Source organism: Nothobranchius furzeri, chromosome 10 (assembly GCF_043380555.1).
Source record: "Nothobranchius furzeri strain GRZ-AD chromosome 10, NfurGRZ-RIMD1, whole genome shotgun sequence".
Taxonomy (NCBI): domain Eukaryota; kingdom Metazoa; phylum Chordata; class Actinopteri; order Cyprinodontiformes; family Nothobranchiidae; genus Nothobranchius; species Nothobranchius furzeri.
Window position 1 is genome coordinate 49,222,766 of NC_091750.1, and position 25,347 is coordinate 49,248,112.

Here is a 25,347-nt window from a genome sequence, read left to right on the forward strand (position 1 = left end):
CGGTTTAGTTTGTTTTGGAAGCTTATTTAAAACGCTACATCTGTGAGTTACGTAATGAAAGTTTAACCAAACGCGCTGAAGTATTTGTAAAAATGTAAAGCGCTACAGAATGGAACGCGTCCAGAGAAGATTTAGCCGCTCTTGTTCTTCTCACAACACAACAAGGAGGGAAAAGTAGCCAAAAGGGTCAGGATACGGTTGTACGAGGAGGAAAACAAGGCGTCTGACGAGGCAGGAAGGAGGTGTTTAAGCTAAACAGGCTAAACTTCGTTGTTTACGTGACTGGTGGTACGTCTCGCGGCTTCCGCAGGCTCCCCCGGACACCATGGTTCTAGCTAGGACCAGTTAGGAGTCGTTTCTGGTGATGAGCAGCGTTGTCTTCTGAAGTAACCCCGTAGTTCTATCGTGTGAAACCAACACTTCCTCCAGAAGACCATGGGGCATCCTCCTCTCGAGTTCAGCGACTGCTACAAGGACAGTCCCGACTTCAGAGAAACCCTCAAGTGTTATGAGCTGGAGCTGGAGAGGACGAACAAGTTCCTGAAGGAGCTGATCAAAGATGGCAACAGCGTGATCGCTGCGATCAAGGGTGAGCGGGCTTCAAGTCAGCTGTTTTTAAAGAGTTCTGGGTGGATTGGGGCTTTACTGGGGGGGTTTGTGTGACCAAAGTGGGGGGTGGGGGTGGGGGCAGTCAGGAAGGTGCTGATTTCATGCAGATGTGCTGGAAGACCAAACCACCCAGCAGCTGGACCGTGTAGGAGTTGCATATCTCCCTTTTCACTTCTCTTTGTCAAGCTGCTGGGTCCAGTCCCACAGATAAAGAGCCAGAACCAGCGACAGCAACACAGTTACTATAAGTGGGCTAGAAGAGAACACTGTCCAGGAAATCATGGCATTCTGGAAGTGCTGTCCACATATTAGTCAAAGGTCACTGGCTATTATCTGGAACATTGTGAGATATAAAGTGTTATTATACTAATATAAGTGGTTAGGACAGAAATAAGTGACACTGATTACTGAACAAACACAAACAGTCTCAAAAGGACTTTTCTTCTGCAGAAAGGCTGATTTATGACAGGAGAGGCTGCAGCCAAATTCCCCGGGCTGCATGCAGTACAGTATTGATCTGACAGGCTCAGTTTTGTTTTGATAATAAAAGCCACACATAGCAGGGATAAAATAGTTGGATCTACTTCATAATGGCAGCTGCTGAGCTGCAGAATCCTGCCAAAAATCTCCTTCAGGCTTTCTCTTTCCTACCAGAGAAAACCTGCAGAGGAGCCTACATGCTGAATTTAGAGAACAATAGAGGATTGCATGTTGTTGTTAATACTGAGTGGGGCGAGGCTTCTGCTCCTCCTTTTAACTTTGTTTAAAATCATTTTTCCTAACAGGCTATTCTCTGGCTGTGCAGAAGTTTTCCCAAACTCTCAGCACGTTCCAGTTTGACTTCATTGGCGACTCACTTACGGATGATGAGATCAACATCGGTAAGATGGATAATGTTTTTTTTTAATTTCATACCGTTCTTCACTGCTTGAGTCTTTTAATCAGGCATTTGTTTCTGTGTTTTCATCTCCAGCTGAGTCATTCCAGGAGTTCGCCGGACTCCTACAGGAAGTGGAGCACGACAGGATGATGATGGTGGGATATCTGCTTCCTCCACGCTCTCTCCGTATCCTACATGACCCATCATTAGACAAATGAACCGACATGAATATGTCTGGCACGAAAGACACTACAACAAAAATGTTGCTCTTTGAAGGAAATACACATTTCATCTGTTTGTTATGAAACCCTGTGTGGTTCACGTGCACGCACACGCTCATTGCATAACACACTGAAACGTTTGAATCACTTCTGGCAATCTTTAGGTTTTTGTTCCCCTTTTACTTTTCCTGTTCTTCTTTTTTGTTAAACAGCCCAAAATCCTTATAGAAACTTTAATTTATTAAATTCCTGCAGTTTAAAACTTTGTCACTCTCAAGTAAAACAATGAGGATCAGAATGTCCCTCCCATCAGGTCTTACTGGTTAATCTGGCTTGTGTAATCTTAGACCATATTTTCCAACACAAGTCATGCATAAGTCAGTGCTTAAGGTGGAATGGCAGCATCTTCTAAGACATTTTAACCCTCCCACTGTCTTCATGGGTGACCCCGCCAGGAAAGCTGACACGTGGCAGGGGTGAAGTGGTGCCCACTCCTCACCCCTGCCACGTGGACCTCAAGGGATAAACCATCAATCCTGCTCAATGGTCAACTTTCCTCATGGGGTCACCCATGAAGACAGTGGGAGGGTTAATTTATGTCAAACTGGAATTCCCAAACACGACTTGTTTAAAACGTGTTAATCCTGTCAAGAAATACAGAAAATTTCTATTTGTAATATTTTTGTTTTCATGTTCAGATTCAAAATGCCACCACTCTGCTCATCAAGCCCCTGGAGAAGTTCAGGAAGGAGCAGATAGGAGCAACAAAGGTGAGCGCTTTCATAGATTCATCTGTTTTAAAAATAAAACGAAGAAGTCACTGGTCAGCACAGGAAGCTCACTGGGTATCTTTTACTGTGTCAGTCGTGAGTCAGGTTTCTACTCAGCATCTGGGTGGTTTAAGAGACCTCCAAAATAAACCGTACCAGTTTACGCCCAGTTTTCACTCTTGTTTATTAAATGTTCATAACTGAGAAAGAATAGTCACAACTTTCTTCTTTCTCCTAAAACAGATCAGCTGAACATTGTTTTATTTAAACCTTTTTCACAGGATTTTCTGAAGTTTTAACACCTAACGCGCTCTGGTCAAAGTACAGCAGGATTACAGGATCTGAGTCTTATTAAGTCTGTTTTAGAGCAAATGTCCAGCTGCTGGTTTTAGGAGGCGATGTGTACGCTCAGCTCCACACCTTCACTCTCCTGCAGGACGTGCGTTTAGAGAATTGGCTTAATTTCTGTGATTGAAACAGATTCTCAGTTTTCAAAACTTTAAGCAAATGAAAATCTGAAAGGTGTGGCACCTTTCGCTGCAATGGCAGCTGTACATCCTTTAGGCATGTCTCTTCCAGGTTTGCACATCTAGAGTCTGAAACTTTTGCCCATTCTTTGTTGGAAAATACCTCAAGCTTGCCCAGATTGGATAGATAAAGCTTTGTGAACAGCAGTTCTTTGTACAGATGCTCAATAGGATTTACAAGATCTGGATTTGACCGGGCCGTTGCAACACATTCTTTGGTCTAAACGCTTCCATTGTAGCTCTTGCTGTATGTTTAGGTTCACCGTCTTGCTGGAAGGTGAATCTCATTCCCAGTAACAGGTAGCAGCCTACAACAGGTCTTCTTCCAGGATTGTTCTGAATTTAGCTCCATCCATCTTCCCATAAACTCTGACCACCATCGCAGTCCCTGCTGAAGAAAAATTATCCCGACATCATGATGCTGCCTCCACCGTGTTTCATAGTGGGGATGGTGTGTTCAGGATGATGAGCATGCTCAGCTTTGAATGCTCAGCAGATACCTCGCTGTGTGCGCCTAATTTTCACAACAGTGGCCCATTGATCTGCAAGGTACCGTTTCGTTTATTTTTCTGACATGCAGACGGGGGCTGCCATCTTGGAATTGTGTGAGCGGAGAACACGCTTTGAATGGCCACTAGAATAATTCAGCTCAGCTGGCAGCTCACATAGCACATGCACGGTGAGTTTCTACACCCCGTGAGGCGAGAAATATCCAACCGGTTTGATGGTCACCTCAGCTTCTCTTGAGGCAGAAAACACAGTGAAAATTAGGCGCACACAGCAAGGTATCTGCTGAGCGGGGCAGTCATTCGAGGCCGTTCGCTCAGCAGTTTGCTCTTGTGTGCGGCAGGCTTAAGTCTCATCAGATCAGAGCCTCTACTTCCAACTGTGTCCACCACATGGCATACCATGTTTATTTGTATAGCACATTTAAAAACAGCATGACAGCTGACCAAAAGTGCTTCACAAAGGAGCATGAATGCTCTAAATGTGAGATTTGTGGAGCACATGTCTTACAGTTGTCCTGTGGACAGATTCTCCCACCTGAGCTGTGAATTTCTGCTCCTCCAGAGTGACCGTGGGCTTCTTCGAAGCTTCTCTGATCAGTGCTCTCCTTGCCCGGTCTGTCGGTTTAGGTGGACAGCCATGCCTTTGTAGGTTTGCAGTTGTAGCATCTTTTTCCAATTTTAGATGATGGATTGAAAAATGTTCCTTGAGATTTTCAAAGCTCCAGATATTTTTAATAACCTAACTCCTCAACTTTATCCTTGACTTCTCCGGTGAATTTCTTGGTCTTCATGATGCAGTTCAATAATGTTCTCTAACAACCCACTGAGCCTTCACAGAACAGGTGTATCTATAACGAGACTAAATCACACACACAGGTGAGCTTTATTATCTAATTAGGTGAATTTTGAAGGCAACCAGATTTAACTGTTTAATTTTCTAACGTTTCTGCTTCTAGTGCACAAAAAAAGGCTGAAACCAAACTTCCTATAGAAATATTATATTTCACAAGTTCCATTTTTCACATGACTTTCATTCTTAGCTTCAGCCCTCACAAAATATAATAACATTTTAACCCCTTTATTGCCAGGTTTATAATCAAAACCAGAACTGTGGGGAAAAAAGTAAAAAGAAAAAAAAATCAGCTGACTTGGAGTGTCAAAACTTGGTATAAACATATTTTTTCCTTACTTTGCGTTTTTTTAATGTCATATTTTCTAAAAAGTCACAGTTTTAGTCTTTGTGCACAAAATAATGCTGAAACAAAACTTCCTCATATATCCATCCATTCATCCATCCATTTTCCAACACATTCTCACACCCAAAGCATCAAAAGCATGTGACCAAGCCTCAATATATGACGATTCGGGATGCCCCAGCGCGCCAGGAGACGACGGTCAGGGACACACTGATGACGTACCGTCCCAGAGCGTCGGTATCCGACGCCGGTGGTGAGACGGACATTAGAACGACTTGTGAACTACTTAACCTTCCCCTCACCCCAATACTAACTTAAGGTTAGGATTAGGGTGAGGGGAAGGTTAAATAGTCAAATAATGTCTGTGTGACCGCGGGCGTCAGCCAGCAGAGTCACTTGTCCCTGATCGTCGTCTCCTGACGCGCTGGGGCATCCCTACTCATCATATATTGAGACTTGGTCTCGCGTCATATTTTGACGCTTTGGGAGTGAGAATGTGTTGCAACTAATTTCTGAACCCGCTTGTCCATGTAGGGTCGGGGGGGGGGGGGGGCTGGTGCCTATCTCCAGCGGTCAATGGGCAATCAGGCGGGGTACACCCTGGACAGAGAGCCAGTCCATCGCAGGGTAACAGAGACACTTACAGGACAAACAATCATGCACACACACTCACACCTAAGGACAATTTAGACAGACCAATCAACCTAACATTCATGTTTTTGGACTGCGGAAGGAAGCCGGAGTACCTGGAGAGAACCCACGCATGCACAGGGAGAACATGCAAACTCCATGCAGAAAGATCCCAGGCCGGGAAGCGAACCCAGGACCTTCTTGCTGCAAGGCAACAGCTCTAACCACTGTGCCACTGCGCAGCCCACTTCCTCATATAATATTTCATAAGTCCCAATTTTTTTAACATGAATTTCATCCTTCAGTCCTCACAAAATATCATAAAATATTTGTGTGTTTTTGAGATTCAACCCCTTTATTTCCCCCTTCATTGCCAAAGGCAGAAATGTAAACAAATGAAAAAACATGTAATAATTTTATGTGTTATGTCCAGATGATTTGTTTTGTAGGTGAATTTTCAACACATTGGAGTGCCGTAATGAATTATTTTTATTTGAATGCTGTGCCAGTTATCACCCCGCTACACATGGGGGAAAAACGCATTCTAGTGGAAAACAAAAAAACTTAAAATTGCATCTTTGGGACTCAGACAGAATACGTATAATAATAAAAAAAATGCTAATAATATTTTAGCTTATTTGAAAAAAATATATATTTACATGGGAGTCAATGGCACAAACAACAGCTAAAGGAGCATCAATGCAATAAAATAATTTCAGCGTTATGTTAAATGGAGTAAAGGAATTTTTTTAAATAATTTTTGGTAATTCCCCCAAAAATAAACCTGCAAAATAAATTAGATAAATTGTATTAGAATAGCCAAAATATTCACGAAAACACCTGTTTACGCAAAAAAAAAAAAAAAACACTAAGAGTTTGTGCTTGAAATGTGTGGAAGTGAATACTTTTGCAAGTCGCTGTAAAGATGATCTACAATCAGGCCCTGTTTTTCTTATTTATTTTTTTATAAAACAGATTAAAAGCATATCTTAAAATATATTTATGTGGCTCAGCTGATTATCATAAGACATTCATTTAATTTTGGCTCCTTTTTAAATGAACTGATAGTGATTCATCCTCAGGATTCGGTTTTATTATCATCAGCAGAATATTTATGCCCCGAAGGGAAATAATCTAAATTATTTATAATTTTTTAAAAGTCACACAGTAATTAATAACGTAGCTCTAGTTTAATTTTCTCTCACTTTGACTGGTCGTGTTTACTTTAACATCATTTGTTAAAGTTTTCATTATTTGAGGCTTTTAGTTTTTAGTTTTAATCTTTTTTTCCGAGTTAATGAATTATTTTCTATTCAATTGTCTCTAAACTTTAAAGCCGTTACCTTTGTGTTTTAGCCACAGCCAGTTTGTCGCGTTATCCACATTATTTAATAAAAACGTATTCATCTCTGCCTTTTTGTCCCAGTTCCAGAATGAGGTTGATTGATTTTTTGTTTAAAACTCGTTAAAATCTAAACTAAAACTGAACATTCTCACCTTTTTTACATGTCATGTTTACTTTTGACCTGTTCCACATGCAGCGAGTCGGGTAGGAAGTGTAAATACCTTCCTGCCACATCACATGGCTTCATTTATGATCAAAAGAATCATTTTCCTCTTTTTACCATCCCGGATGAAGCAGCAGTTCCTCATGTTAAATAGTTTATTTTATTTATTTTTTCTGCTTTGCTGAGATTCATTTGATTCCATATTTATTTAAAATCGAGGAACCATGAGGTGGTTCATAATTGACCTGAAACTGAAACATTTTGTCTGTTTTTTACGCTCAGCTTTGATTTAGCAATTCTTCTTGATCCGATCTCACCGTCATATTTAATGTATCCTGCAGGAGAAGAAGAAGAAGTTTGAGAAGGAGGGTGAAAAGTATTACTCCCTCCTGGATAAACACTTGAATCTCTCTGCCAAGAAGAAGGAGAGTCAACTTCAAGAGGTTCGGCTGGATTACGAGTGTTTGCATCAGTTCTGTTATAAAAGGTTAAACTGGTGGAACTGGGAATGTTTCTTCTGCAGGCCGATGACCTCCTGGACAAAGAGCGGGTGAACTTCTACGACTCCTCGGTGGAGTACGTTTACCAGATCCACCAGGTTCAGGACAGGAAGAAGTTTGATGTTGTGGAGCCGGTGAGTGTGGTCTCCCACTCTTCCTCTTTACGGCCACATTTACAGGGAAGAGTTTATTTTTACTGCCCACACATGAGTTATTGCAGCGTTTCTTTACATAATATGCACCTTCTGCTGCACAGGTGCTGGCATTTCTTCACAGCATTTTCACTATCAACAGCCTGGTGGTGGAGACAACTCAGGACTTCATGCCATACAAACAGGAGCTGCAGCTCAGCCTGCAGAACGTAAGTGGTGTTACCGACGCTTACAGAGACCTAATGTCCTCTGGATGTCTCTCAAGTGCTTTTTTCTGCATGTCTGCAGACAAGGAACCACTATGAGAGCACTTGTGAGGAGCTGGAGGAGTTGATGATGAGGATGAAAGAACCCTCCCAGATTTGTAAAATACAAAACTTTCTGCCCATGGAGGGCTTCTTATACATCCAGGAGAAGAGTAAGTTTAACTGGTTCCTTTAATTTACTCCGTTTCCAAGTCTTTCGTGTCTAATTTTATGTTCTGTTTTAGGGGCTTTGGGTGTGTCGTGGGTGAAACATTATTGTAAGTATCATAAGGAGGGGAAACAGCTGACGATGGTGTCCTGTGAACAGAAGCCCAACACTAAACAGGTGCCACAAATAAACAAAAGACTTTCTGAATGCATCGTCTCGCTCATCCATCGCTTTTCCAAATCGGTTTTCTTTTTTCTCCCGCAGGCTCCCACACTGCTCACCCTGAAATCCTGCATCCGCCGGAGGACCGAGTCCATAGACAAGCGCTTCTGCTTCGACGTGGAAACCGCGGAGAGGTGAGTCAACGCGAGAGCCTTGTGGGATAAACAGGTTCGGGCGACGAGGTGAACAGGTGGCTCACAAGGACGGGCTGTGAAGGCTAAATGGACTGTAGCCCAAACATTCCCCGAGCTACGGGCTGGCGCTGGAAACAGATGGCAGACTCTGGGATTTCAGGGGGAAGGGAACACAACAAGCTCATATTCATATAAGCATTTGGAGCAAAAGGCATTTGAATCACTGATCCTAAGATAGATATCTGAAATCTGCAGAAATACTTGATGTTTCAAAAGGTGTAAAATCTTCATGAGTTATGCATTCATTTGTGTCTGAACTGAAGCGGTTGGACAAACTCAAGGTGGCACTGCTGTCTCGTCTAGGAAGGAGTGCTGTGAGCTCACAGGGTTAGAGGCGGGCGAGCGCACACCTGAGGCCCTCCCGATGCTCACAACCTGACTTTAACATGAAAGAAGTGAATAATCGGGGATAAAATCTATAAAATAAACTAGTTTTCTTCCCAGATTCAAATCTGGAGAAGGCAACAATACCTGTGTGGAAAAGGCGATGACTGTTTAATGTGAAAGTTGATTTATTAAGATAGTTTTAGGGGTTTTAGTTTCAACAGAACCATCTTCAGTCGTTTCAGTTAAGATTTAATTCAGCAGCCTACGAGCTGCTGGCGTCGGATGGCGTTTCTGCAAAAACGGCTTCTCATCTCTTCTTCATGCCCCGTCTCATTCTGCTCCCGTCACTGCCACATGGGAAGAACACTTCAAAGACTCTTCCTCCTGGGGGGTTGTGTGGGGGGGGGGGGGGCTCTTCCTCGCTTGGCCTTAAATAACCGAGTATGATTTGTTGTGAGTTTAATAAAACTGCTCACAGTGGTTGGCCGTTGTAACGCCGTGCATCCTTTCAGCTGAATAATTAAACTGCAACCTTTGCCTCTCTTTTAATGGCTTTTGTTACTGTTTCCATAGAAACGCGCCCGTCACTTTCCAGGCCCTTTCAGAGGGGGACAGGAAGTTGTGGATGGAGGCCATGGATGGAAAGGAGCCCGTGAGTTTGCCGCTCGCTCGTTTGTCTGCTTTTGTTTCAGCTTCCACGAGCGTTCGAAGCGAGTCTGGATGAAATAAAAAAATTTCGGTTTAATCTTTTAAAATCCAGGAGAAACTTCAGCAGAGACAGTAAACAAATAAATGATGGTACCATTGTTTTAAATTGCGTTTAATCACGTGCGTAGGTGTGAAGCAGAATCACAGCTGGAAGCTGGAGTTTGGCATTTATTAAGGAGTGACTTCTGCGTTGCAGATATGCGCGGTATTTTTGATGAAGCTTTTAGAGCACATGAAGGTATTTGTGTGCAGCTTAACAATGCCTCCAGGTTAGTTAACAGCCTCTCACAGCTATTAACTAATCATGCTTAGTTGTTAATGGAGCCATTTGTGGAAAAACGGACAATTTGTTGCTCCCACGACCTGTCTTTGTTCCCTGCATCTCAGAGTCATGCAATTAGAATTTCTCTCTCCATTGTCACCGTGAGTTGTGTTTTTATCTTCTGCGCGTTCGGCAGACGCTCTCCTCATCATATCAGTCCTGTTTTTGCTGAACGGTGCAAAGAGAACAAATAGAGGATGTGAAATTAACGCACGGCACACTTTGAATGCCTCCTTCCTGTGGTGCTTCCCCAGCAATCTCTTCACACGATGAAACTTTTACAAAAACATACAAAGCGTCTGCCACAGCAGCCTGAGAGCTGGAATCAAAATATTTAAAATACCGAAAACAGAGAAGTCGTTGGGTTCTTTTCTCGCGTGGGCAAAAAGAAGAGCTACAAACTAGACGGATGGACTTTAGCAAATGTTTTGGCTAATTTTTTCTCTTTTTTTTTTTGCATATTTGAAGTCCAAGAAGCTGACATGTTTGATCTCATGTCCCAAAATAACAAGTTATTCCTCACTTTAACACTTTTTAAAAGTATTTGGCAGCACTGGGTGAATTCCTCACAGTAACTGGATTTCTCTTGGCAGATTTCTTATTATGAAATCAATCATTCAAACGGTGGAAAAATGAGCTCAGTTTCGACTGTACTCGTTCTCTTTTCTGTCTCTGTTTCAAACGCATACTTGATTTGTCATCAAGCTGAAGTGACACGGGACAAAAAAGAAACGTTTTGACTTCAGAAACTAAATCATCAGAAATCAGAAACGTGTTTTCACACTCCTGCTCCCTGAAGGAGTATCCTGATCTCTGTGGAGGGACGGAGAGCTAATCAGGCAAATAATCAAAGCTTTGATACTAGAAACTTTGTCCAAGCGGTCTCAGAGTTTCTGGCAGCTTTACCTGCCGCCTGTTGAGCCTAACAGAAAAAGTACATCATATATTTTCCCTCCCCTTCACAGTTTCTGTTATTTTATGTAATTTAGATCTGTTTGCATTTAACCAGAACCAGAAAGCAGTCCTCAAACGTTCACAAATCCTCTTGGAAGCTACATCTCTTGGATTAGATGAACCATCATCAAGCATCCCCCTCTCCATTATAAGAAAATAGACAGATCATTAATCACGCTGGTAGATTTTTCCACATGCTCCCCAGTCTTCGCTTTTCTTTTACATTTCTTATTTTTATTTCAGATTTATCACTCCCCGATCCACAAGCAGGCTGAGAGTAAGTCGGTCATCATCTAACGTTGTAATAAAACTCTGTATTCTGTCGAACGCTCCTGTTTATTTTGGGTCTTTGTTCTTCCAGTGGAGCTGAATGAAACCGGGTTCAAGTTTGTGAAAAAGTGCATCAACTACATCGAGGATAAAGGTAAACGATCCTATGAACACCATCAGGCTTCTGCTGGTGTCCCGATTCACCTGTTGGGGGCGTCATTGAGTCGTATTTTCATGCTGCGCCTGCTCTCGGAGGGAAATCTGCATCAAACCCAAAGAGACGTCCTTTTTGATCAGAACTCTGTAGCCACATGATGTTTGTCTAGCATCTTCACATTCAGCAGATTTGAAAACCAGGACATGGGCGTGTAATCCCACTTAGAACATTTTTACAGCATATAAATTAAGAAAAGAACATCCTCTGTTCCGACTCATGCATGTGGTACATTTCCGCTGGATTCATCTCTCTCTTGAACTTTTCCTCTTGTTGCAGCGATCACACAAGAGGGAGTGTACCGAACGGTTGGCAGCAACATCCAAGTGCAGAAGCTCATAAACACCTTCTTTGGTGAGGGAGCGAGTCTGAGCTTGTTCTTTATCTGTACATTCACTCATCGTAGCCTGGTGTGTCCAAAACATGGAGCTTAGATGTAAACATGAATGCATGAAGCAGATGGAAACTGGTAATCTGGCTAATCTGAAGAGTTGAATTGAAGAAATGTGTAGAGGAAGGGCCTCGGGATTATTGTTGGAGGAAAGGTAGTCAGCAGACTTTTTTATCAACCATCTGATGGATTTGAATGAATTTTCATTAAACGTTCGACTAGAACGGTCAAACCTTCAGAGTCAACCTGATCCAAGATGGCTGCTGAAATGGATACGGCTCCTTCAATCCTAACAGATTGAACAGTATGTTGTTTAAACTGCTCATCAAGTATTGTCTAATTCAGCGGTAAAAGCAGAAGGTTTTGTGGTTTGATCGAAGCGATAAAACAAAGCTGCTGCAGATGTCTACAAGCTGCCGCACCAGGATCGATTGGCACGAGAGCTCAAGCTATGGAAAGAGTTTAAAGCATCTTCTAAAAGTTAGTTCATCACAGAATCTGGCAAAAAAACACATTGGTTGTTCCTGATGTTGTTTTCTGTTTGGAGCAGGAACAATAGGAACAAACGGGTGGACCAGTAGAGAAAACTGAAGGCTCAAAGTTTTAAAAATGGAATAGCTGGAGATCAAATGAGATGATGAATCAATATTTTTCACTGTAAAAACAGATTTTATTTGCCAGAGGTTGTAAAATACATTTTATTATCAAATCTGTTGCCAAACCGTTTTATTCGGGCCAGGTTTTGCTCTAGCTCACTACAGTCGTATGCGGCAGCAATGCAATATCAGCGTGCTCAATGTCAGTGTTGCAAGGGCCTGCAGTAACTCACAGGCTCTTATATCTAAAGTGTTGTGCATTGAAGCATTCAAGCCCTGCATTTAAATAAACATTTTGACCAGTTAGATGGACTCCAACTACTCAGGACACCCACTCCCAGTATAGACGGCAGTGGTTTGGGATGCTAGAGTACGTTGTGAGCATCGTGATGACTCAACTGAAAGAGAGGCAGCAGGAAAGCACTCATTTCATAAGAATGTTCAATAATTTAGCTATTTTCTTGTAGTTTCAGTGTTAACATGCTTCTGTTGAGACAGCTTAGATTATAATCTATGAAGCAGACGTCGATGTTGGCATCTTGTCTGGTTTGTGCTGAGAAGTGACCACATTAAAGGACTGAAACAGAAACTTTACAGGTTGCTGCATGTTGATCTGTGGAAAATATTAGGACCTCTATACAATAAAGTTCCCTTTTGTAGTTGTGGATATTAATAATGCAGTGATAAAGTATAATATGCTAAAAAGTTACGTTTGCAAGTGCTCATTGTGCTTTCAAGGTAGTAACTTAGTCTGAAATGTTTATTATAGCAACTCTAGATGAAATATACAGATTTGGCTCACTATTTGGCAAGAAACCAGCCACTTTAAATTTTTATTCCCTTAATCATTGTGTCATAAACACTTACCAATGATTTACAGATGAATTTTTTAAATATTTACAAACAAGTTTTATAAGGAGAGCCTTATTGTACATAAGAGTTGTTGGAGGGCGTTGCTAAGCTGGTGTTTATTGATTGGTCGTGACGTAAGAGGTTGAGGCTTTGAGTTCAGCACATAACACACTCTACCAGCCTAATATGTAAATATTTAATTATCCTTTTAATCATTTTTATCTATCAAGCTGGTTTAAATGGTCTTTGTTGCTTCGTAGATCCAACAAATCCAGGAAACGTGGATTTCAACAGCAGCGACATCGATGATAAAACCATCACAAGCGCCTTGAAGTTTTATCTAAGGTTTGTTTTTATGTGTGAACGTAGGAAGATTGAGTCTGAGAACGATCAGTTATCACCTACTGACAAAAGTTTCTCTGTGTGTGTTTCCATGTTTTTCTTTCTCCCACAGGAGTTTATCTGAACCGCTGATGACCTACGATCTGCATAGAGACCTCATGTGTGCAGCAAGTAAGGACAGAATATTTTTCTGAGATCAGGGAGGTTTGGTTTGAATCATCACAAACATCCGCAGAAAACAAAAGCTTCATCTTATCGGTTTAAAGGGTCAAAGACAGATTTACGAACTCACTAATCTAAATTCAAGGCATAAACGAGTCGTCTGTGCAGGCTGCAGGTTAAGCTGCTGTAGATCAGCGTGGACATTAAAGGGAATGTTTATTTTTCTCTGTCACAATAAAAGATTGTAAAACTGAGTAGACAGTAAGTTTAATAGCCTCGTTCTGTCCGGATGTTGCATTAATGCCCGTAGAAATACTGTTCTGTAGCTGCATGGAGCTCCTCACATTACACATCCTGACATTTAGAAGTCCTGTTTTTTTATTAGCCACATGCAGCTACGGTGGGTGGCCTCGACCCACAGCTAACTTCTTTATCATTGAATAGAAACGAGTCATTTTGCTTTCCTTATTTTTATTAGGCTCTGATTAAGTAATAGACATCTATGAAGCCATCAGATTATTTCATTGCTGTATGTTTTTTATTTCAGACGCATTTCCTCCTAATCTGCCCAGCAGCTGCTGCCTCTCCTCTTTGGTGTTTTTCTTTTGTTTTGACGTAGTCCTATAGTCTTTCTAGAGGATTTAAAGCCACCGTAACATAAAAATAAAGCTTCTCTCGTATGAAGTCTCTGTGGTGTATTTTACATATTTTTACCCAACTTTCGGACCTCTAGAAATGTTGTTTGAAAGTTTTTGACTTTCCTATCTCTTCTTCTTAGGCTCGGTAACATCTACAATGCTCTGTGTTTATAAGCTAACATTAGGAATTGTGTTTTACTGTAAATTAATGTTTCAGACATAATAAATCCCAGTAGAGGGGTGTTTTTTAATGTAAAACACATTAATGTTTGGGTTTGTTCACTAAAATTGTCTGATTTCTTCCCATCACAGAATCAGATAATCTGGACTTTCGACTGAGTGAAATTCATTCTCTTATCTACAAACTACCAGAGAAGAATCGGGAAATGCTGGAGATTCTCATTACACACTTAGTTTAGTGAGTAAACATGTTGTCTTGTTGAGTCCCTGGAAAGCCCCGTCTTCTCCGTTGCCACTGTCTGACTTGAGTTACAGTTTTTAATCTGCCCAATCTGGCATCTGTTGACAGCGTGTGCAGCTGCAGTGATGAAAACCGCATGACTCCTTCAAACATGGCCGTAATCTTCGGACCCACGCTAATGAGAGCGAAGGAGGAGACGGTGGCCGCCATGCTCGATATCAAGTTCCAAAACATCGTGGTGGAGATTCTGATCGAGGACTATGAAAAGGTACAAATTATTAACCTCACAGGAACAAGTGGAAGCTCATTATTTATAAATGACTCATTATTCGTATAATGGAGGGGTCCTTGAATTTAAACCCACATTTATCTTGTTGAATAGGCAGCTTGGGGTGTCTCGTGAAGCGAACCAATGGCCACGGAAAAACAGTTTGTTCTGACAGAATCTGGTTACACACATCATAAGCGTAGACACGCCCCTTTATATTAGCATGTCCCAACCCACTTCAATGTCAGCCACATATAAACGGTGGTGGTGGTATTTCTAACCGCACAACAACACAAAGCTACTGCTAACGCTAGCCTTAACTAATGCTAATGCAAGCCTGAGGTACTGCTAACGTTCCTGTTGGACAAGAGGAAAACAACAAAGACATTCCAGGATGTACTGGGATTATCCAGACTGAATTAATCCCAGATAGATCCATAGATTGCCTATGGAGTTATCCAGATAGTAAACATAGTTTCTAGCAGCGTTATTGAGCCATCGAGGTAAGCCGGCCAATCAGCACATAGCTCTTTGAATATTCATGGCTTGGTTGAATGGGCGTGGAAAGCCACTCTTTCATTGTAGGGCATTATAATGGTTGCTGGGCAATAATGTAGAAACACTCCTATTGCTACTCACTAATACGTTGTTTCTTATTTGCTACTTATTTGCAGCCTTAAAAAAAAACTAAAAGGGAACTTCAAACTGCGGTTCCGCTGTGAGAAATGTGCTGTGATTTTTGAAATGGACAAGATTTCCACAAAACAATTTTAGCAAAACCGTCTTTGGAAGTGTGTGTCTCAGGCAGACTTCACTGGAGAAAGAGCTTTCAAAGCTTCAGTGGGTCACAGGAAATCAGACTTTTCATCCATCCATCCATTGTCTGGACCCACTTTTTCCACGTAGGGTCGCGGGGTGGGGGTGGGGGGGGGGCGCTATCTGGTGCCTATCTGGGCAATCAGGTGGGATACACCCTGGACAGAGAGCCAGTCCATCACAGATCAGACTTTTCATGAACTTGTTAAAGTTTTATCATTTTGAGAGATTTTACAGTAAAGTGTGATGATGTCACACTTCCTAAACTGACTTATGTTCCGCATCTATGAGATCAAACAGCTTTTGCTTCTTCATACTTGTTATAAACCTCACTTATGGGCATTTTTGACTTCTCTCTAAAAATAGTTTAAAACCTTTCATGCATACATCACTGTAAGGGAAACTGACGGGTAACCATCAGATCGTCTCCTGTTCAAGGCGTATAGTTTTTGTATGGCTACTGTGCGCCAGACGATTGATTTGTACTCTGAGTTTTCCACTGGCCATCTGCAGTCGGGGAGTAAGGGACACGGTTTCTCCCTTTAAACTTAAAATGTGTTGCAGTGATTATTGAACGTGCATCACCTCTGACCTGAGCTGAGCCTGAATAAAACAGACGTAGCGAGCCTGAACATGTTTTGTTTCTGTCGTTACAGACCCTCAGCTCCAGTCCGGAGGACTCCACCGCCCCACCCGTACTACCGCCGCGGGTCACCCCGAGGAAGCGCCAGCCCATAACGATCTCCAAGCGGCCCGCTCGTGTTCATCAGACTTTAAGTCCTGACCACTTCCAGCACACAGAGAGTAATTATCCCCCTCTGTAGACCCGATTGTCATCACCACCCCATCATCACTCCATCCTGTCTGTGCTGAACATACAATAGATGATTATTATGTTTTTTTTTATCTTTTAATTTTGTTTCTTTTTTCTTTTTTAAAATCCTGAAATTGCGTACCTGCTGGGTCTTGACATTTTCTAAAAAGTGTGCATTTATTTCAATAATTGCCACCAAAAATGAAATCTGTTTGTCTACTTACTCTTTTTTTTCATGTATTCTTCTTTTATGTTCAAAAAGAAATCATTTGATTATTTTTTTAAAAGCTCATTTTAAGTGCAAATAAATAAATCAGCTCTCCATTTAATCTTAAGTCTTTTTATTCTGAGCGTGTGGAGGTGAGTCATGTAATTTTCTGTCCGTTTGAACTCTTTGTGTGGATTTAAATGAGCAGAAGAAGCTGGGTGTGACTCTGGGACACTTGATAAACATGCTTTTCTTTAACTTCCTCCAAACCCAGGCGTTTATGAGAAAATGTGACATCATCTCATTTAGTGCAAATCCAGTCTTTTACATTAAAATGTGCGTCGAGTGAACCTCAGAGAGAACACTAACGCATACAGTAGTGTTAATGCTGTCTTTTCATGACAGATGGACAGGATCACACCTCCATTGTGGATGGGGACGTCTCTGCAAGCCCCAAACACCTAAAGCCAACAAAACCCCCGAGCGGTGCTTCGCTCCTTCCAAGAGAACCTCCTCTCAGGCAAGGGTTTATTCCCAGACCTGCGAACTGTCAAGAAGTCGAGAGGACAAGTGATACACGGCAAAAGCCAGATTCCTCCCTGGCAGCGAACGGCGAGCCTGGGATCTGTGTGAGCAGGGTTGGATCGTTTCAGAGCCGAAAACCTCCTCCAAAGGGCACGACCGCCAACCGAGAAGGTAGGAGGAGCCACCTTTATTCATGCAACTCCTAACGATTTCTCTCATTAAGAACTTGTTTGTCTACTGATGGAAAATCAGCTTATTTACACAATATCCAAGTCAGAATAAACATGAATAGCTTTTTCTTTTATTAGAAATTTTTAGATTGAATTTAATCAACTCATCTTGCTTGACTTGTAATTAATGGTGTAAGTTTTGTTCCTTCGTCCTGACGTCTCCTGGAGCAGTTCTCTGTAGCTGGAACATGCAGCCAGAGGGATTTTGGACAAATCCTTGAGACTAAAACACTCCAGCTCCTTCAAGCTCAATGGGTTTAGCAGTAATCCAGCTATTTATTCATTTATTTCTTTAAAGATTCTCAACTGGATTGAGATATTGCTTTGAGTTCAAGTCCAAGATATTTAAATATTTCCCACTTAGTCTCCTCCAAGTGTTGCTGTTATTCTAGGAGGTGGAGCTGCGCCTCAGCTTCAGTTTTCTAAAAGACTGAAAAAGTTTTTTTTCCCCCTCCAAAGAATTTTAACACTTTCAACATTTCTCATCAAGTTCCAGCTGTAATAAATCATCTCCACAGCATGAAGCTGCTCCCATAATGTCGGGACGATGTTTTCCACATCGTCGCACACGTGCTGTTTTATTCGACGATCAGGAATTAACGGTCTTGTTTGGAGTTTCTCCAAGAAACTTGAGTTTATGCGACCTAAAGACTGTGGTTTATTTTGGACATAAAATCCAGAGTCGGTTTAATTGTATGATTTAGACAAACACATCCAGCTTTGTTTAGCAGCTTCTATGTTAGCTCTCTGATTAACGCTCTTTACTGACTGGTTTATGGTGGGTTCTGTTTTTATACTCTAGGTTTTGTATAAGTATAGCATGCTGGTTTAGAGCCCCGCTCATCCAGGTATAAATATACGATTTTCTTTCTCGCCCTAGTCAGTCTGTGTTATTTTGGAAAACACTTGGCTGTGATTTGTTTATTGTGCATTCTTGGTGGTTCCTTGCTCTGGGAGTTTTCACTCAAATCTGGTACTAAACTGCATCAAATGCAACCATCATGCAGCCCCAGGATAATGCTGATGAATTTATTTGAAGACATTTTCAGACTGAGTCTGAGAGAATTCCTAGCAGCCACACGGGGGACGGGGAAAGGTTCCTAGTTCCTATCTGTCCAAATGCGCGTAAAAAAGCGGCTGGTTCCTGAAAAGGTTCCCACATTCCGAATGCGCCTAAAGACGCCGGCCTCGTCGGAGGAGACGTTTAACAGGCTATCCCCCATTTCTCAGCAGTAACAAATCTTTGAAATGCATCTTCTGTGTTTTATTTTTATCATGTTCTATGCTAGCGGATAAACTAGCATCTTCCTTAATGTCCACCCTTATGTATTAATGTGTTTTTGTTCTTCAGGGAATTCTGACGGTCCGATCAGAACAAAGGCAGCAGAGAAACACCCAATTTGCCGACCTCCGATCAGGCCTCCAGAACCTCCCTCCAGGTTCCCCACACCGCAAAAGCCCCCTGGTTTAGTGATCAGTGAGGGCACGCCCACATCTTAGTAAGTGCTTTTGTAAAGGTCTCTGGCTTCCTGCTGTTTGATATGCTAATGAGGGATTTAGAGCAAAGCTTCAAGTCCAATTAAGCTCCAGGATTTAACTTTTTACAATCAAAAACAATAAAACACCTTTTAAACAACCTTAAAATCCTGATAGATTAGCAAATTCTAGTGGCTCAGGCATCTTCAGATCTCACGTCACAGTTGATTTTGTTCTTTTAAAAAATCAAATACTAAAAAACAAATGCATAAAAAAATAAAGCATTACACAATGTGTTATTGTGATGTATTTTGGAAACCGCGACAGTAACCAGCTGAGTATGAAAACAAAAAAATGTGCTGTTAATGTCAAAATAATTAAAATGCCCAAAAGTTGAATTTTCCCATGAACTAAATAATAAAACCTGCAGGTTTTTTTTTTATTTCTCTCTCCTGTTTGCAGCGTTGCTTCTAGGACCAAGTTTTTTGAAAATGCCTCCAGACGAGTTGGCAGGTGAGACCTTTTCATTCATTTTGCTCCTTTTCTTTTGAACGACTCGACACTAATCAGATACACATGCTGTTTAATGCATCAGTAAATGTCAGTTAAACAACGTGAGAGTGTGAAAAGAATTTGAACGCCTATTATATGCATCAGCAGTTAATCCTTAGGTTTTCATTCAAGGCGTCAAAGTGAATAAAGGCAAACTGCTGCATATTATTAAGCTTTTCTGTGCTTAGGGCTGTTTATTAGGACATTAAATTTATCTTTACTCTGGAGTTATTTAGATCCTTCAGCTCACATGTGATAAAAGTGTGTGTGTTGATTTTACGTCCCAGCGGGGGCTTTGCACAACAACCCCGGGGATGTTTTGTCACCGTAGAGACCAGACGGAGGTCTCTCTGGGATCAGATGGCTCGTTTTGAGTCAGGACCAAATTGTGTTTAAGTGGCAGCGTTTCTGCTGGACTGATGGTTTTTGGGCGTTTTTGGGCAGAGGCGGTTTCACGTGCATGCTGACTATTCCCTGATTTTGACTCATGTGAGGTTGCTTGTTACACATGATGCAGTGAAGCCTCTGTCATGTGGAAACAAACACATCTGCTCTTTTATGATTTTCACGCGGCTGAGCCAAGCTACGGCCCCTGCTGTCGGCCCAGCGCGGCCGTAAATAAAGAATGTGGGAGGTTTATTGAGTCAAGCGCATGTTTTTGTTGTCCTTTACTGTTTGCTAACAGTTTGGGACATCAGATGCAGACCTTCAGTGTGATCTCGTGAACATAAATGGATTTTAATTTCTTTTTAATTCTTCTATATTTTAGTCCACAACTTTCTCCACTTTCATCAGGACCGACAAATGTGAAAAAAGAGGTACGAGTTTGTGTGTTTGTGTGTTTGGCTGGGTCATAAAAGCTAAACCCATATTTATTATTTTGCCCTAATTATTACAGAATTTTAGTTCATCGGCAGCCTGTCGTACAACATCATGCAGTTTAGAAAAACCAGCTGCAGTCTGATGTCTAACCTCAGCTGTTTAGAGAGTAATTGATTAAATGAATGACAAAGAATCTGTGTTTATTTCATTTGATGATTCTTTTCTTTATTCAACTAAAAAAAGTCCTTAGAGATACAATTTCTCTTCTTCCTTAATGATAACATAATCAAGAATAAAGCAACATTTGGGTGGAGTAAGGAAGTCTCATTGGGATATTTATCATTTTTATATTTGATATTATTTCAGAACTTTTTAAGATAAGTTCAAATAAGAAGTGTCAATAGGGAGCCTAAGTCACGCCCATCTAATTCCGGACCACGGGTCCCCGTAAGAACGAAAAGATAAATGCAAGTCGGTGGGGCTAAAAACGCCATTTCCTAACTCCGCTTGTTATGTGCCATGGATTTCACACACAGTGTCTGTGAATTTTAAAGTAGCATTTTGATGCCAAGAAAGCGCTTATTTTCAAACGAGGGGAATGCTAATTTAGGGTTTGTGTGAAAATAAGTCCAGGACTACAAATGCGCTTCACGAAAGTGACGTCATCGAGCAAGACGCGGAGAAAAACGGAGGGAAAATGGATGTAAGTTCGGCGAACTTGAAATCCTTCCTTCAGGAGGAAAGAACCACCATAAATCTGGCCATGTGGTAAGTAGCCGCTACGCTAGGGGAGAGGAGATTGTGTGGTGATGTCATATATGCGACGTGCAGATGTCTGGTGTGTAGTCATGCTAATTACAAACTTTTACAAGCTGATAAATCTCAAAGTACGTGACTGGCGTGGTCGAAACATCCATCATTAGTTTTCATTTAAATTGAAGTACAACATATGTGTGATCCAGGGCGTGAGGCAAAGCGGATTAGACAATAGCTCTTTTAGCCCCGTTGACTTGCATTCATTTTTTTTTCTCTCAGGGACACATGAGCCGACCAGAAAGGGAGGAGACTTAGGCTCCCGATTTAAAACACACAGTGTATGAATTAAAATTAATTATATTACAATTTTCATTTTAGCTCTTATTATTTTATATTTTAACCTTAATATAACCCTTTTCCAGTGTTTCCTCTGTGGGAGCCCTCTGCCCCGGGGGTGGTGGTCGGCTGTCGCGGCCTGGGTGCTTTTCAGGTGTGCCTGGGTGGAGGTGGGGGTCTCCGCCCTCCCTGCCCTGGGCACCCTGTGTCGGTGCCTTGGCTGCTGCTGTGGATCTGCTGCTGTCGGGGCAGATGGCTTCCCTGATGGTGTTTCCTTATCTTAGCTGGTCTGGCTCATTCCATTGTGTTTTTTCCATGGGGGGGTGGGGGGGGTGGCATGTGTGTATGTGTGTGTGTGTGTGTGTGTGTGTGGTCGGAGGATGAGTGTTGTGAAGAGGTTTTTATTCTCAGACTGTTTTCAAAGTCTGGGGATGGGAGGGAATGTGGGGATGCGGGGCCTTTTTAACTTGTTAAGCACGTTGAGTTACATGCATTGTATGATTAAGTGCTATATAAATAAAGTTTGATTTGATTTGATTTAAACACAGAAGTTAAAGCTCCCTCTAGTGGCTGGTTCCTGAAAACGTTTTTAAGTCCCGCCCCCTCATTTTAAATGAATGGGACATTTTTCTTTCTTAATAAAAAAAACACCTCTCGTCTTACTTGGTAGATGGCTTCTGCTTATTCAAGTAGCTACTATATTGCAGCTGCTTGTTAAAGAATTTATTTTCCTAACATGTTTACTTGTAATTAAATATCTGACGATTTGAAATGCCATGGTTGTGAGTGGATATTTTCAAAAACAAAAATTTGTTATCTTTAGTTACAGGTTCAAGGTTGGAAACTCTAGAGGTCATTGATTTTACAGAAATATTGTTGAATAATCTGTTGGACTCAAATCAAACCGCTAAGATAATTAAACAAAACAAAATGTTATGTTTTGTATTGATCCACTTAGAAAATATCACAGTACTTACAATAATACTTTTTCTTTACGTTGCCACAGCGACTGCTGTTTCGTGTTTTAAAACATGAAATAAGAACATTTACGTTTATTTCCCTCATGTGACGAACCATGTGTTTTTGTCCACAGAACTGAAAATAAAGTTTTACAGTCAACAACGTCGTGACCTTGACATGCTGCTCGTTAAAGGAGTCGCCACTGATTCTCTCAGAGATCAGCAGAGGAACCGGTTCCTAAGTAGAACCCAGTGAGTTGGAGAGCAGCGGTATGTTAATAGTTATTCTGCACCCGTTGAGTTAAAACAACATTATTGTTGAATTTAACAAATTTTAATTACTCTTGGCCCATGTTTTAGTTTCCTTTATAAGATTAACAGCTGTGCTGGTTTTTACCAGTTATAACTACTTATAGCCAGTTATAACTGTTATAACCAGTTATAATTGGTTATACTTGGTTAATCAGGTTATAACCAGTTATAACTGGTTATAACCAGGTATAACTGGTTAAGGTTTGATTTCAGAGGCCCCAAAGAAAACTGACTAATGGCTTAAGCTATCATTTTAGAAATGTACTTCTGAGATAAATATGTTATAGAGACTACAGTCAACACTATGAATATCTCGATCTATTATATTTATTATTTGTTTAATAAACAAACAGCACTAAAAGAGGCACTAATACCTTCTGGCTTCAAAATGTTGATTTTGAAACTAATTAATGGAGTTAATGAGGTTTTAATTGTGTCTTTTGGGACTTACAGTGTTGAGAGTTTTAGCTTGAATCCCAGCTGGTTTTAGGTTAAAGCTAAACATTCACCTTTTACCTGGTCTGGTACCTCAAATGAAAGACTGTGTTCATTTGCTTTAATTAATGTGATTTTATTTTTCTTAAAAAAAAAAGCTTGTTTGTTTCAACTTTAATTTGTTTAATTTTGTGAATATAACACTCCATGTTTTGTTTTCACTTGTTTATTATGCTCATGTTACACTTTTAAAACTCTGGGAAAAAAAAAAAAACACTCAGATATTTTTTTCCAACTTTTTAAGAACAGAAAAATGAACCATGAAGGATTCTTGAAGTGACTTTTATGTTTGCATTTTTCCCAGATAGTTTGAGCTCAGCTCAGTATTTTTCTTGCATAATGCAGCATTCTCTATAAACACAAGTTATCTCGTGAAGCGTTTTCTTTTTGTTCATCAACATTTGATGCAAATCTGCTCCTGAAGGACTAAATCAAATTTCAGCATAAGCTATTTTATTGCAGATTGTGTTTTTTTAATGCTGCTTGAATGTAGACATTTGAAAAACTGAATTAAAGCCCTCTTTGAAATTAAAATATTCTTTGAAAGTGTTGTTTACATCATATGCACCAATCAGAACCGGGACAGAGGACGTAACATAAACAAACACATCTTTGTTTGTGTCTTGTGGGGATTTGCATCAGGATGACTGACATAATGTAATCCGTATTTGAACTCTTAAAAACGCTCTGAGCCCCGAGCAGCTTTTCAAACTGAAGGCAGCATCATGGGTTCAAATTATTTGTCAGATGCAAGATAGAAAAAAAATCTGCAAACAAGAATACAGAAATGAATCACTCTTGTGTTTTGTGTTAATTTATTGCAGCAGCAAAGAGCAGCGCTGGCGGATTTGTTGGGCTCTAAAGGCAGGATCTGTGGTGTTTACCGCAGCATGCTAATGTCAGCATGCTAACATGCTCTCCATTATGATGAACCAGAATTTATGTCTGCCCCATGGATCATGGCGCCATAGTTGAAACCAGGGATCGTCAGTCTGACAACTTTCTCCTTTGGAGACAATAAAATTTAATGGGATACTATGAAATTGTTGAAATCCTAAAACTTGAAGCGGATCTTCAATCAGAGGACACCTGGTGCCTCCACTGCTCTTCAGCTCTCCTGTAAATCTTTACGACTGTCTCGACACACAGCTGGTCATATGGCTTCGTGGGATTTTGACTATTTCAAAGCAAAAAGAGAAAAAAATACTAGAAATCTGTGGTTATCTACATGAAAATATGTTTCCAGTTGGACATTGTATTAATTTTGCCATCCACTCCTCCTGCACATTCCAGCTCTCCACTGCCATAGCCAGCTCATAGCCCCTCCGCGTTGGCCCGGTTCGCCCCCACCGGCTCACTCTGAACCGGTTGGCCCACATGGAGGCTGAGTTGAAGCCTCCATGATAATTTCTTCATGCCTTGTGTGGCCCGGAGCTTTGGTAAACTAATGTGCGGAGAAGAGTGTGACAGTCAGATAAGCAGTGTGATCGAACTGACTGAACAAAGCTTGCTCTCATTAAGACTTTACACCGATTGTTACACAGCCCCCCCCCCCCCCCCCCCCCCAAATAAAAACGAGAAATATTTAAACTTAGACAACACGGCTCTTAAAAAGGGCCTAAATGCTGCTAAAAGCCTGTCTTCTTCATGTTCAATTAGCTTAATCTTCCTCTTCTTCTGAGACATTTATGTAAATGAAAACTTGGGGAAGAAAACAACTCTGCACACATTTTCTCTCAGAGATATTTTAATTGACTTTGAAATGTGATGCGACTTTACATCTCTGAAAAAAACACGCTTGCAAAACACAGGTCACAAAAGATATAAATCAAACAGGAGATTAATCTGAAAGTGTTTGAACATCAAAAACACATTAAAGTGATCAATATATACATTTACTGTAGCATGTACAAAGAGCCTTGTCAGAATGCAGAAAGACATGAGAAATCTAAATTATGAACACTGCAGATTAAATCATTTGAATCAGGATTAAAAGTTCCAGGGCTCACTGACGTGCACGGTGCACGTGCACAATGCGTGACAAAAGCTACAGTGACTAAAAAGCAGGATTATTTTGCTGCAATGGCGATCTGGTGCGTTCAGGAATTGTAAGAGGGTTTGAAATCCATCTCTGGATTTTTGATTGAATAAAATCTGCACTTTTATAAAGTAGCTAATTTAAAAGTTTCAATTATTTTTTGAAAATTATCCAAAAACAAGCCGACCATCGCTGCACAAGAAAATGTTCC

At 41.0% G+C, this 25,347-nt stretch overlaps 1 protein-coding gene across 2 annotated transcripts; it reads left to right on the top strand.

Moving 5' to 3' along the window:
- The first annotated feature begins 218 nt into the window (after positions 1-218).
- ophn1 (oligophrenin 1) lies at positions 219-22,599 on the top strand. Of its 2 annotated transcripts, XM_015961046.3 has the most exons (24): positions 219-589; positions 1,395-1,490; positions 1,583-1,644; positions 2,409-2,480; positions 7,192-7,293; positions 7,374-7,484; positions 7,607-7,711; positions 7,791-7,920; positions 7,993-8,093; positions 8,181-8,272; positions 9,233-9,311; positions 10,887-10,920; positions 11,005-11,067; positions 11,407-11,481; positions 13,227-13,311; positions 13,421-13,479; positions 14,421-14,526; positions 14,638-14,797; positions 16,270-16,417; positions 17,041-17,331; positions 18,742-18,889; positions 19,329-19,379; positions 20,188-20,236; positions 22,426-22,599. In XM_015961046.3, exons 1-24 carry the CDS (start codon positions 436-438, stop codon positions 22,429-22,431), a joined length of 2,379 nt encoding a protein of 792 aa, XP_015816532.3. In that variant the 5' UTR covers positions 219-435; the 3' UTR covers positions 22,432-22,599. The 2 variants fall into 2 exon arrangements, with proteins under 2 accessions (XP_015816532.3, XP_054586600.2); XM_054730625.2 differs by lacking the exons at positions 20,188-20,236; positions 22,426-22,599 and having other exon boundaries at positions 19,297-19,361.
- Positions 22,600-25,347: the final 2,748 nt, after the last annotated feature.